General features: G+C 39.1%; 1 protein-coding gene across 1 annotated transcript; it reads right to left on the reverse strand.

Annotated features, from left to right (window-relative positions):
- Nucleotides 1-4,052: 4,052 nt before the first annotated feature.
- Nucleotides 4,053-9,994, reverse strand: LOC126397595 (uncharacterized). The gene is made up of 5 exons (XM_050056495.1): nucleotides 9,798-9,994; nucleotides 7,520-8,530; nucleotides 7,040-7,195; nucleotides 6,178-6,270; nucleotides 4,053-5,792 (listed from the first exon to the last, which is right to left on the reverse strand). The coding sequence occupies exons 2-5, from the start codon at nucleotides 8,516-8,518 to the stop codon at nucleotides 5,478-5,480; spliced, it is 1,563 nt and encodes a 520-aa protein (XP_049912452.1). The 5' UTR covers nucleotides 8,519-8,530; nucleotides 9,798-9,994; the 3' UTR covers nucleotides 4,053-5,477.
- Nucleotides 9,995-12,906: the final 2,912 nt, after the last annotated feature.

Here is a 12,906-nt window from a genome sequence, read left to right on the forward strand (position 1 = left end):
CTCGTCCTTTCCTTAACTCTTATTATCTAGCAGATAGACAGTTTGACTGCTGATGATTGTCTGTTAACTAACACGTCTAATACATTTTTCATTTGGTTTTCATGCTTAGAGTTCAGTGAGAGGTTTGATCTCACTGTCATGTTTGTAGAGAAAATATAATAATAAGAATAACTTTATTCATCCCCAAGAGGAAATTCAATTATCTGTCAGCTCATCTATTATATGTCAAAGATTTATAAAGCCTGATGGCTGTTGGTATATAGGATCTCCTGTATCTCTCTGTCCTGCATCGAAGAGAGAGGAGCCGTCCACCACAGTTTTTTTGGTCCATCATGGTGTTGTAGAGTGGATGATCTGGGTTGTTCATGATGGCCTCGAACATCTTTAGTGTGCATCTCTCCACCACCTCCTCCAGTGTGTCCAACCTGACTCCTATCACAGAGCCAGCTCTTTTGACTAGTTTGTCCAGCCGCCTTGCATCTTTGTGTCTGATGCTTCCTCCCCAGCAGACTGCAGCATAAAACAACACACTTGCCACCACAGACTGATAAAACATCTGCAGCATCTTACTACAGATGTCGAGAGATCTGAGCTTCCTCAAGAAAAAGAGGTGGCTCTGCCCCTTTTTGTAGAGAGCATCTGTGTTTAGGGACCAGTCCAACTTGTCATCCAGGTGTACACCTAGATACTTACAGTATAGCTTGGTACCACCTCGATGTCCACCCCACAGGTATTCACTGGCTGAAGAGGGGGCTTGGACCTGCGGAAATCTATGATCATTTCCTTGGTCTTTGAGGTGTTCAGGAGTAGACAGTTCTTTTGACTCCAGTCACTTAAGGCTTTTATCAGGTCCCTATATTCAGACTCCTGCCCATTCCTGATACACGCCACAATAGCAGTGTCCGAGTATTTCTGGATGTGGCAGGACTCAGAGTTGTATTTGAAGTCCGCTGTGTACAGTGTGAACAGGAATGGAGCCAGGACAGTCCCTTGTGGAGCCCCCGTGCCGCTCATTAATGTCCCAGAAACACAGTTCCCCAACCTGACATACTGTGGTCTTCCTGTCAGGTAATCTGTGATCCAGGATATAAAGGAAGGATCCACTGCTATCTCTGTGAGCTTGTCTTTGAGTATGTTGGGTTGGATGGTGTTGAATGCGCTTGAAAAATCAAAGAACATGATCTTCACATAAGCACCAGGTTCCTCCAGATGAGCTAGGGCACGGTGAAGCATGCAGAGGACAGCATCGTTCACTCCAATGTGTTGTTTGTATGCAAACTGCAGGGGGTCGAGTTTGTCTTTGACCTCAAGTCTCAGTAGGCGTAGAATCAGCCGCTCCAAGGTCTTCATGATGTGCATGTTTTATGTGCTTCAATATGAAGCTACAGCCAGCAGCCGGCAGTTTTGAGATCTTTTACTTTAGTAGAGAAAGTAATACCACAGTGTAGAATAACTTTGCAAGAGTACAAACACTGCATTCAAAATTTTATTGAAAAGTACTCATCATACAGAACAGGCCATTTCAGAATACTATGTATATAATATTATCGGATTATAATTAATGACACATTGATGTGTTCATCACTTTAATGTTGCAGCCAGTAAAAGTGGGGCTCATTTTTATGAATGACTTTATATATTGTGGGGTAGCTTGTGATTTTGTCCCAGATGATCAGTGAGGTCTTCATTTAACCTAATGGTTAAATTTAACCTTAAACCGAGTAGTGGCACAGTGCTTAGCATGGCTGGGGCCATTCTGTGTGGAGTTTGCATGTTCATGTTTTTCCGGGTACTCCAGCTTCCCCCCATACTCCCATTAGTGACTCTAAATTGCCCTAGGTGTTTCTCAATGTCAGAGAAGGATCCTCAAACGGCCGAATTTGAAGGACGTTATGTCATCGACCCCAGCCGAAGGACTGTTCCAATGTCAAGGATCCTTCCGAGTTTCACGAAGGACTGAGTCCTTCTTTCAGAGGAATTCAAAGGATGCCTGTGTAGATCCTCTGCAGGTATTATATTCCCACAGTGCTTTGCACAGTAGCCTACAGGATTTGCTGGAAGTGTGGGCGGGGCCTCCTCAATGAAACCTGCGCCGACGGAACTCGGCAGGATTATAAATATGTCATTTATTTGGATTAGTTTTTATCATACAAGCGTGAAAAAAATATTGACAGAAACCTCATAATTTACACTTTCCAATGTGTCCACTGCCGCATAATGAGATTTTTTTAAATAACGTGATTTAGATAAAGCATAAAAGTTTTAAATGAATCATTCACAGCGGAGAGGGAGCGCGAAGCACAACCACAAAAAGGGTGAACACGCACTACAAACTTTTAGGAGTTTACAAAGTAAACCTGATACACTGCAAACACTGGGTAAAAACCACACACTGGTGAACAAGAGGCTACAAGACGATAGAACACTTCAGTACGGCCAATACAAAATAAAACATGAGGGTCATGTACAGGCCTGGAATTTCGTCATTTTAGGGGCAAGGCCACTTGGCCTTTCGTGTTGTCAATTTTTTGAGGGCACAAAGGCCAAAAGCCAGGGCAGCAAGGCCAAACAATAAAACAATGATTTTAAGTCCACGTCCATAATGAATTTAATTTAAGGACTAAGGATGTATAACTATCTGTGAAATGAATAAATAAAACAAGCTCAAGTAATAATAATGAGTATAATAAGTAATAATGTGATTTATTTAATAGCACTAATAAACCCAATGTGTTTTAAATATAGAACAACCAGGTTTATGTATTTATAAGCAAACAATCTTAAATATTAGGCCTCAATATTTTTTGTGTTCATGTATATGTATTGAAAAGGGATCACTGTTAAATGACTGATTCATTCAATTCAATTCAATTTGACCCACTGCTCTGAGCTCGTTAAAATTAATACAAAGGAAACAATACACAATTCAAATAACAGTAAAAAACACTATTCAAATATACATAAATTAATGTAAAGCTAAAACGTAGCTCTCCCAGCCCCCTTGGGAGGACCAAGGAAGGATCCTTGACTTTGAGAAACACCCGCTATGTGTCAGCCATGTGATAAACTGGCACGTGCCCAATCTCAGCTGTGACAGGCGACCCTTAACCCTATGGGCCCTAGGCGTTTTGGGGGTATTTTTACTGCCTTTACTTTTAAGCTCATATTACAGTCATTATAAAGGCTACATACACATGCTATATCTTGGTTTTTTTTCAGGACAATGTGGGCTATCCAGATTTGCCATCATTTCCTGTCCTTCTACACTCTTAGAAATGAAATGTTGGTTTTACTTAACTGAGTTATGTCAACCGGTCCCACAAAACTGTGTTGTTTAAACAGGAAAAGCAAATCACTATTAATGTTAACAACACATATTAAGTAATCTAACTTATCAATCAATCAATCAATCAATTTTATTTATAAAGCCCAATATCACAAATCACAATTTGCCTCACAGGGCTTTACAGCATACGACATCCCTCTGTCCTTATGACCCTCGCAGCGGATAAGGAAAAACTCCCCAAAAAAAACCCTTTAACGGGGGAAAAAAAACGGTAGAAACCTCAGGAAGAGCAACTGAGGAGGGATCCCTCTTCCAGGACGGACAGACGTGCAATAGATGTCGTACAGAACAGATCAGCATAATAAATTAACAGTAATCCGCATGACACAATGAGAGAGAGGGAGAGGGAGAGGGAGAGAGGGAGAGAGAGAGAGGGAGAGAGAGAGAGAGAGAGAGAGAGAGAGAGAGAGAGAGAGAGAGAGAGAGAGATAACTTAATATTCTTACTTTAAAGCTACATGACATTATTATATTGCATAACCACAACAATATTATGTTGGATTTACTGACAACACATTAGGTTAACTTAATATGATTAAGTTCAATTAACTTAACACAAATGGACATTAGTAATGTGGTAGGTTTGTGTTAATGCAACACCCTAGTTGTACTGGCTAAATCAGAAAGTTAAATAAATACAATTTAAGTTGCTTTATTTCACTTGAGCCTTTATTATAGTCTGGAAACATTAGGAAACAGTGGGACTATTACACATAACGTGTATAATTGTGTATGTGTACAGTATACACACACATTCACAAAAACTGAAATAAAAATAAATAAAGAGTATAGATATATCATGTTACTCTTTTAACCCCACACCTGATTAAATCCACAATTTGTTGAACCATCTAAGTTTTATAGATAACTCAAACATTTGGTTAAATACAAACTGGTCAACCTGGAGGTTATGTTTACTGAAAATGTCTCTGGAAACATTAGGAAACAGTGGGACTGTTATACATAACGTGTATAATTGTGTATGTGTAGAGTATACACACACATTCACAAAAAATTTAAATATACTTATGAAATAAAAACAAAGAGTACAGATATATCATGTTACTCTTTTACCCCCACACCTAATTAAATCCACATTTGTTGAACCATCTAAGTTTTATAGATAACTTTAACATTTGGTTAACTACAACCTGGAGGTTATGTTTACTGAAAATGTCAAAAGCTGTGCTGTGTGATATAGGCAGCGCTGCTGAGGTCAAAATGAAATGTAACTCCTCAAGCAAGCCATCAACTGCTGAACATTGCACATGAAAAAACCTCTAATTTCAAAAGAACAGTTGCTATTTTTTGAATGATTGTTTCTTGCAAGTTCTCATTTGGTGTGTCAGTTTCAATCAAATTATGACAATCTAAATCTGAAGCAGTTTCTCCAAGATGTTTCTTCAGATGCATAGTCATCACCATTTACATTACCACCATTCACTACTTCAACTTTAAAGTCTTTAACTGTGCAGTGTGGATGCTTCCTATTCTTATGCGATTTATAAGTATATAAGTTTGAAACACACAAGTTACTGTTTCATGACACTTCAGATGATTGTTGATGTGAGAAAAGTACTCTCTACTAGATGGCATTTCACTTCCAGGGCACAAAGGGCATGTAAAAACTCCTAGTTCTGCACTTGTAGCACCTAACACTTTGAGAATTCAAATGAGTTTTAAGAGCATTCCATGTTTTGAATGAGTATGGACATTCATAGTATGTGTATGGACATGAGTGTCTCTGACCATAATGATAATGCTTCAATTTGTAGTGTTTTAGTAGGCTAACTGGTACCTCGTAGATACAGTCTCAGAGCACTGTTTGCACCTCCGCATTCATAGTATGTGCATGGATATGAGTGTCTCTGACCATCATGACCATGCTTCAATCTGAGTGTCAGGTAAGATTTACTGCAGGCCATCTTACTTTTACCTTCATGAATTCCAACTCCATCATTTTTGTAAAAATGTACCAAAGGCGAAAATGTCAAATAACACAATTACAAACCAACAAAAAAAAAAAAAAAAGTCTTGAAACTTGACAGTTGAGTCCAGCACTTTATCTCTTGAGTAAGAATCAACAGGGATCCAATCCAAGTCCAGTTCTTATCTACAGTCTTGATGGCAATTTACTCATGCAGTTTGTTTTTGAGGACTTGCACCTTAGTGGAGAGCTTGTTCCCATCCAATCCCATCACCACTTTTTGAAGAAACTCAAAAGTGTATCGCAGGTCCTTGGGATAGCTCAAATTTAAACAGTAGATCAAGCCAAACAGGGCTGCGCAGCCATTTGCCACATCTCTGAGGTCTTGCAGCACCGTACATCCTTCCACGATGAGGCCAACATCCTCAAGTGGATCTGTTGCTTCTACTCCCTCTTGTTCCACAGCGTAGATTCCCAAAACCACTTTCTCCATTTCTCTCTCTGCACCTACATCAACATCCTCAAAATGGCAGAAAGAAACAGTATTAATCAAACATATGTATTATTAATGTATATTTTCCATTAATATTTGCCAGTTTCTTCAAAGAATAAGACTGGTAATTGTGTTTGTTGAACAATTAATCTACATTATCCCATTAGGAAGTACTCGTTTGGGCCACAGAGCTCTGTTGCACCATGGTTTGCAGAAACAGCTTCAAAAATGAATAATTAAGGAATAGTTTCATGGTTGTTGTTTTTTACAGGAGTGATTCTTATTAGCCTGCAGTGTCTTCTCTAAATTCTATACTTGTGACCATACACTGTATATTCATATATAGTTAGAATGTGTCCATTAAATGTCTCTGCTATCTTTGGAAAATTTGATGCTGAATGTCATAACTCACCATGTACTTCTTAATAAGGTTGTAAGGATCTTCATTTAAGTAGATGCATAATGCTTTCAGTATGCATTCCCGTCTTACTTCAATGCTTGGATTCTGTGGGAGACAAAAACAGAACTTTTACCAACTCTTAACCCTCCTGTTGTCCATCCTGGGTCAAGGAGGGAAGAAGAAGGAAGGACGGAGGAAGGAAGGAAGGAAAGAAAGAAAGAAAGAAAGAAAGAAAGAAAGAAAGAAAGAAAGAAAGAAAGAAGAAAGAAAGAAAGAAAGAAAGAAAGAAAGAAAGAAAGAAGCGATGGAGGGACAGTAGGAAGGGAGAAAGGAAGGATGGAGTGATGGAGGGACAGTAGGAAGGGAGAAAGGATGGAGTGATGGAGGGACAGTAGGAAGGGAGAAAGGAAGGATGGAGCGATGGAGGGACAGTAGGAAGGGAGAAGGGAAGGATGGAGCAATGAGGGACAGTAGGAAGGGAGAAGGGAAGGATGGGGCGATGGAGGGACAGTAGGAAGGGAGAAAGGAAGGATGGAGCGATGGGAGGAAAGAAGGACCGGACAAAACAGATTGGGTCAATTTCACCCAGGAGGACAACAGGAGGGTTAAAAATATCTAGGTGGTTTTAGATTTGTAACTTTTAATATTAACGTGACATAAACAGAGGATATTGAATAATGAAATATAATTAGAAATTGTGTTAACGATGCTCATGAGTTCATTCTTTTATAATACTATGTTTGATTATGATATGGCTGGAAAGCATATCTGAACTTTATTGAAAGTGAAAGAGGTAAAGAGGTTAAACAGTAACACGAAACAACTTTTTTATGTTAAGAGATCAACTCTGAGTCAGGGTTTGAAACACACACACCTGATCCATGGCTGCCATGATCTGGTTAATTCTGCGTCCTGCTGCCCCTCCCTTCTTTTTGAAAACCTTCATCAGTTGGCTGGAGTGATGATCCAGTTGAGCCATAAAGGTTGACAGCAGGGGGACTGTTGTAATGCCGGCGAACTCCGCATCTACCTGGAACAGATTTGAGTCAGAATCTCAGATGAAGCTTAAAATGATCTCACATCACTTTCAACTGTTCACATATTATGGAAATGTAACCATAGTTTTGCTACTGGGTCTAACTTTTGAGGTGGTGGGTTAATGGTTTGCATTTATGCTAATATACTGTGCATTGTAATGCAGACAGATTGACCATATGCATGGTATTTTCTCCATTCACCTGGTTCAAACGAACACTGACATACTTAAGTCAATTTCTTTTTTTCCAAAATGAAGAGGTTATTGTTTAATAAATGTACAACCATTAAAAAACAAAAAACAAAACATGAACATTACCTGATTCTTAGAAAACAGGGCTGGCCATCTGTTTTTAAACTCTGCTATGAAGGGCATATCTTCAATTACTTCTCGTCTCCTATGGGCGAAGGTTTTCTCCATTTTACTGTTGATTAGCTGATGGTTGTTCTTCTTCTTCACCTCTAATGTAAGTGCTTCCCTTTCCTTTTCAAGGCTTTCTTTGGTTTCACCTGCTGGGTAATCAGGACAGAAGTTGACCTCTGCTTTCTTTGGCTTCTTCACCTGGTTTGGACCTTGACCCATGGCACCTCGCTTCTCTTTTATGGCATTTATGCTCAACTCTGGGCAGCCAATGTTCCTCAGTCTTGTGCGGTAGTTTGCCATTTTATACTTCAAACTAATTTTCCATCCATATAAGCCGGTAACTGATCCCTGCTCTTTTAAACAAGGATACTTTGTTATCAGGGCCTGGGCGACATCATCGAACTCTGAACTTGAAGGGTACACTTTGTATTTGACAATTTCTGATGCCAAACCATCAAGTATATCTGACTTTACTTTGGGACTTGGACTCAAAAGAGTACCACTGTTCAGCAAGGCTTGGTTGGCCCTTTCCAACTGAATCTGTACCTCATAATTAAACTGAGGTATCTGGAAATTTTGGGGCCATGGCTGTGACCTAAGGGAAGAACCTGAAGATGTGGATTCGGCGGAGGAAAGTATATCTGTGTCTGATGCTGTGGACAAAGAACTGTCATCTAACCACTGTGAACCAGGTTGATATGTGGTTGTGTCTGACTCATCTGTTAAGTAAATGACTTTAACAGTGCTCTTGTCTTTGATTTCTGAGATCTCTGTCAAGTTCACAAACTCATTGTCAAATTCAATGTCTCTATACTGCAGTCTGAAATTTCCAGTCAAGCTGAATTGTCTTTTAATATCTTCTTTGAGAGCCTGTACTGAATCCGGCATCCCATTGGGCAGAGTTAGTTTTAATGCGTTGTCCACTCCAAGTAAAACTCTCAGTGATGCAGACATCTTGTGTTCATTCTGAAAAACAAAAACAAAAACAAAATACTTAATAATTTTCTCACATAAATCTCATCAGCCTTTGCATAATGAATTTCAGCATTGCAACACTTTATTTAGGAGTCACTGAGTTTTAATAACGGACAAACCATTTTACCATATTTCATTTAAAGAAATTACCTGTCACGTGTACAAATCTTTTTAAAGTAACCATTCGCAAGGATCCAACTCTGTAGTCAACCAGAGGAGACTGGTCAGAGAGCTCCTTCAGCTCAACCACTGCAAACTGTGTTGTTGGATGCAACTCAAAAGCTCAATAGTGGTCTCTGTACCATGAGGTCAGTTTTTTAATGATGAGACTCAACTCATTTCTTATAATGCACAGCTGAATTAATTCTGAAAATTCAGGCAGACCACCACATGATCCATGCACAACTATCATACCTTTTTTATACTTTATGCCATTAACAGTGACACTTTGAGCAAGGTTTACAGTAGTGATTTCAGGGTATTTCCGGGCAATTGTGTTCACAACATCATCATTGAGGACATCAATGGGGACCTCTGAGATTTGAACAACATCCAAGGAGAAGTTTTCATTGCCAGGACAAAGCATATGATGGGCAATCATTAACTGATGTTTTGCTGCCAGTGACAAAGTTACATTCCTAAAGTTATTTATATGCCTTACAACCTGCTTAAAAAAGCTATGTTTGGCCTCAAAGCGCATAGTCCATAATGACACAAGAGGACCAAAACATTTTATCATTTGTGGATAGTGTTCCAGAAAATGATGTTTGGGCAACAACCTTTGATCTGGAAACAGTTCCTGATGACGTTTTCGATGGTCTGATATTTTGCACTCCAAGTAGGCAATTGATTCTAGAGTATGAACAGGTGCAACGGCCAATTCTGCAATGTCCTTTAAATCCAAAATCACCTGCCAAGCAGGTTCCTCATGGGGAACAAGTTCTCCTACAATGAAAGGGAGTAACCAAAGAAGACACCAGTTTTCGTGGGCGTTTCCACCTACTGTGTGTTTCTTCTGTAAATTTTGTGGTAACAAATGAGGCCGGTTAGTTTTATCTCCCTCTTTGTAAGGAAAAGAATGGATAAGATTATTGAGGTGTTCAAGAGTGAACAACTTTTTAGATATAAGCACCTGAATGCACCGTGCTAACTCGACAGGAACTATACCTTCAAATAGGTCGTGGACGATATCTGGGGGATAACCTGTTGTCACATTAAAATGAGAAAGGCTGTCAGTTAAAATGCAAGACCTTCTTACCCCAAAGCAGCTTATCCCCTTTTCTTGAGCTGTTTTGATGTGGAGCTGGTGAACTTCCTTGGTTCTGCGCTGAAAAACTCCTGTTTTTACTTCCTGAGTCTGGATGTCAGAAAGCTGAGCTGTACAGAATCGACAGAAATATTTTCCTGAAAAATTCTCTACAAATCCAGCTAGCCCATGAGCTCCGAGATTATCCGCAACAACACATTGTATTGTGCCCTTGATAAAAACTCCAAGATGTGGAATATATAGGCCTTGCTGTTCCAGAATCACTAGATCATGCAACAGAGGTTCAAATATCTTTTCATAGTCAAAAGTTTTAACATAATCATTTTTGCATAACAGTGCCAAGTAGATTGAGGAAAGGGCCGAGCTGCAACCAGGAGGTAAGTTACCTAAAATAAAGTAGACTGCACAAAGTTTGTGCTTCTTGCGCGACGTTCCCAACGGATTGCAAACCTCAAAGTCGTCGATGTAAAAACATAGGGAAATCCTTAAATCCTCACCAAAAAAAGGGTTTTTTTTGTGATGCTCACCATCCTGAAAGCTCATATACTGATTTACATTTGCAGATAAAGTTGTATGATTATCAACAAGCTTATCAACTATATCTTTACAAGCAAGTAACTGCTGTAGAGACTTTAGTACGGGAATGTACTGAAATGTTTTGTTGGACTTTACCTCCAGTACATACTCGACAGGTTCCACAACCTTAAATTTTTCCTTGTAGTATTGTTTGCGTTTGAAGGCAGTTGCCAGTGGACCACCCTCAGCAATAGCTTTTACCAAAGGATTATTAGTAGAAATGGCAACACTGAGTTCATTAATTATGAGCTGGTCAACCTGGAGGTTATGTTTACTGAAAATGTCAAAAGCTGTGCTGTGTGATATAGGCAGTGCTGCTGAGGTCAAAATGAAATGTAACTCCTCAAGCAAGCCATCAATTGCTGAACATGGGACATGTGAAAAAACCTCTAATTTCAAAAGAACTGTTGCCAATTTTTGAATGATTGTTTCTTGCAAGTTCTCATCTGGTGTGTCAGTTTCAATCAAATTATGACAATCTAAATCTGAAGCAGTTTCTCCAAGATCACCTGGATGGTCTTCAGATGCATAGTCATCACCATTTACATTACCACCTTTCACTAATTCAACTTTGAAGTCTTTAACTGTGCAGTGTGGATGCTTCCTATTCTTATGTGATTTGTAAGTAGCATATATATTAGTCTGAAACGTACAATTCTGAAACACACAAGTTACTATTTCATGACACTTCAGATGATTGTTGATGTGAGAAAAGTACTCTCTACTAGATGGTATTTCACTTCCAGGGCACAAAGGGCATGTAAAAACTCCTAGTTCTGCACTTCTAGTACCTAACACATTAACATGACATCGACTCAAATGAGTTTTAAGAGCATTCCATGTTTTGAATGAGCATGGACATTTATAGTATGTGCATGGATATGAGTGTCTCTGACCGTAATGATAATGCTTCAATTTGTAGTGTTTAAGTAACTGGTACCTCGTAGATACAGTCTCAGAGCACTGCTTGCACCTCCACATTCAGAGCCTACAAAGAAGAGAGACAGTGATTCAGCTGTTAGAATTAGTACTGCTTATAAAACAGATATGGAACATAGTAAACACCAGTTAGATATTGTTACATTGAGCCTCTGTGAGTCAACTGCACCGGACCTGTATATATTTTTTACCAAAAGCAATTAATGGATGTAAATTATGATTTTTTTTTGCAACTACATTTAAGCCTCTGACTTCGATCAGGTGACATAAAGCAAACAAACCACAACGAACAAAAACCTCTCATGGAGAATGAGGCACATTAAAATTACACTTTTAATATTACTCTAGGATTATTTATTAGATTTTAAAATATGATATGAAATTTCAAATATGATTTTTTTTATAAAGTGCTCAAGCCCACCAGAGGTCCTCCTGCTTTCTATTCAATATTTAGGGATGCAGTATAAACTGGCACAAAAGAAAATCATCTGGCTATTTAAGAATTCAAGAAATATCATCTATGCAAGGGTTACACTTGACAGTGGCACAAATATATTTCAATGGCACACCCGAAACTCATTTATTTGGACAAAATGTAAGGGGAAAAAAAAACAAAAAAACTTTTTCATCCCCAATATTGCAACTCTCTGGGAGAGAAGAACTTTAAAAATAAAGATGTTTAACACAAAGCAACATCACCACCCCATAGCGATAAGAAAACAGTTCGATAATTTGATGTGTATGCACTAAATGTAAACATGAAAGCACATAACAAATATGAGCGAGCATCATATCCCTGGACGCTACGAGTGACAGGCAAACAGCCAATCATTTAACAGCTGTGTAGCTCGTTTGCAGAACTACCGCCACGTGTGTTTGTTGACAATAGAACAGCGTGAAGTAAGGGGGTGAATCGCCGACCAGCGACTGTTACCTCTGCCTGCTGGCCCTGCATGTTCCAAGCTGATGTCATTCAGCACAAATGTGACCACAAAAGATAAACTAGTCTGGGATAGAAACCATGGCATTTTTACAATGATTTTAGCCAGAATTTTTATTTTTCATTTCTAGCTTATGCCTGCCAGGTACCGTCCTCGCCACATTAAGCTAGCAATGGCCGTTTTCCAAACTTTTTCAAAATGTACGACCGAGGGCAATAAAAACTGAAAACACTTATCGTCGGTTGACATAACGTACAGTTTCACACTCTATTATCAAGGAAACGTTCGTACTTACCAATTTTTTCAAGGAAGAAGGCTTCCAACTGAGCACATGGCGCGAGTCGTGTCGGTTGCTTTGCTCCGTGGTTACTTCGCATGTCTGAGAATGCGTCATAGAGTGTGCCATGGTGCCAGTAAACACGAAACTCTGTTAGCGTTTGTAGCACTTCCGGTTCTCTCGTCTAAAAGTCAATACGTTTTTTGAATGGGATTTTGGTAAAATGCCTCAAATAAAGTCTGTGGTTAACAAAAGCTTAAGCGAGTTTCAGGTTTTGTTCTACGACATAAAACACGTCAGTAAATACCCTACTTGTGAATTTTGAAGCTTTTACGTGTCGTAAAAAAGGCGGTTGCTAACAAGTTGC

The sequence above is a fragment of the Epinephelus moara genome, chromosome 11 (assembly GCF_006386435.1).
Source record: "Epinephelus moara isolate mb chromosome 11, YSFRI_EMoa_1.0, whole genome shotgun sequence".
NCBI classification, from domain to species: Eukaryota; Metazoa; Chordata; class Actinopteri; order Perciformes; family Serranidae; genus Epinephelus; species Epinephelus moara.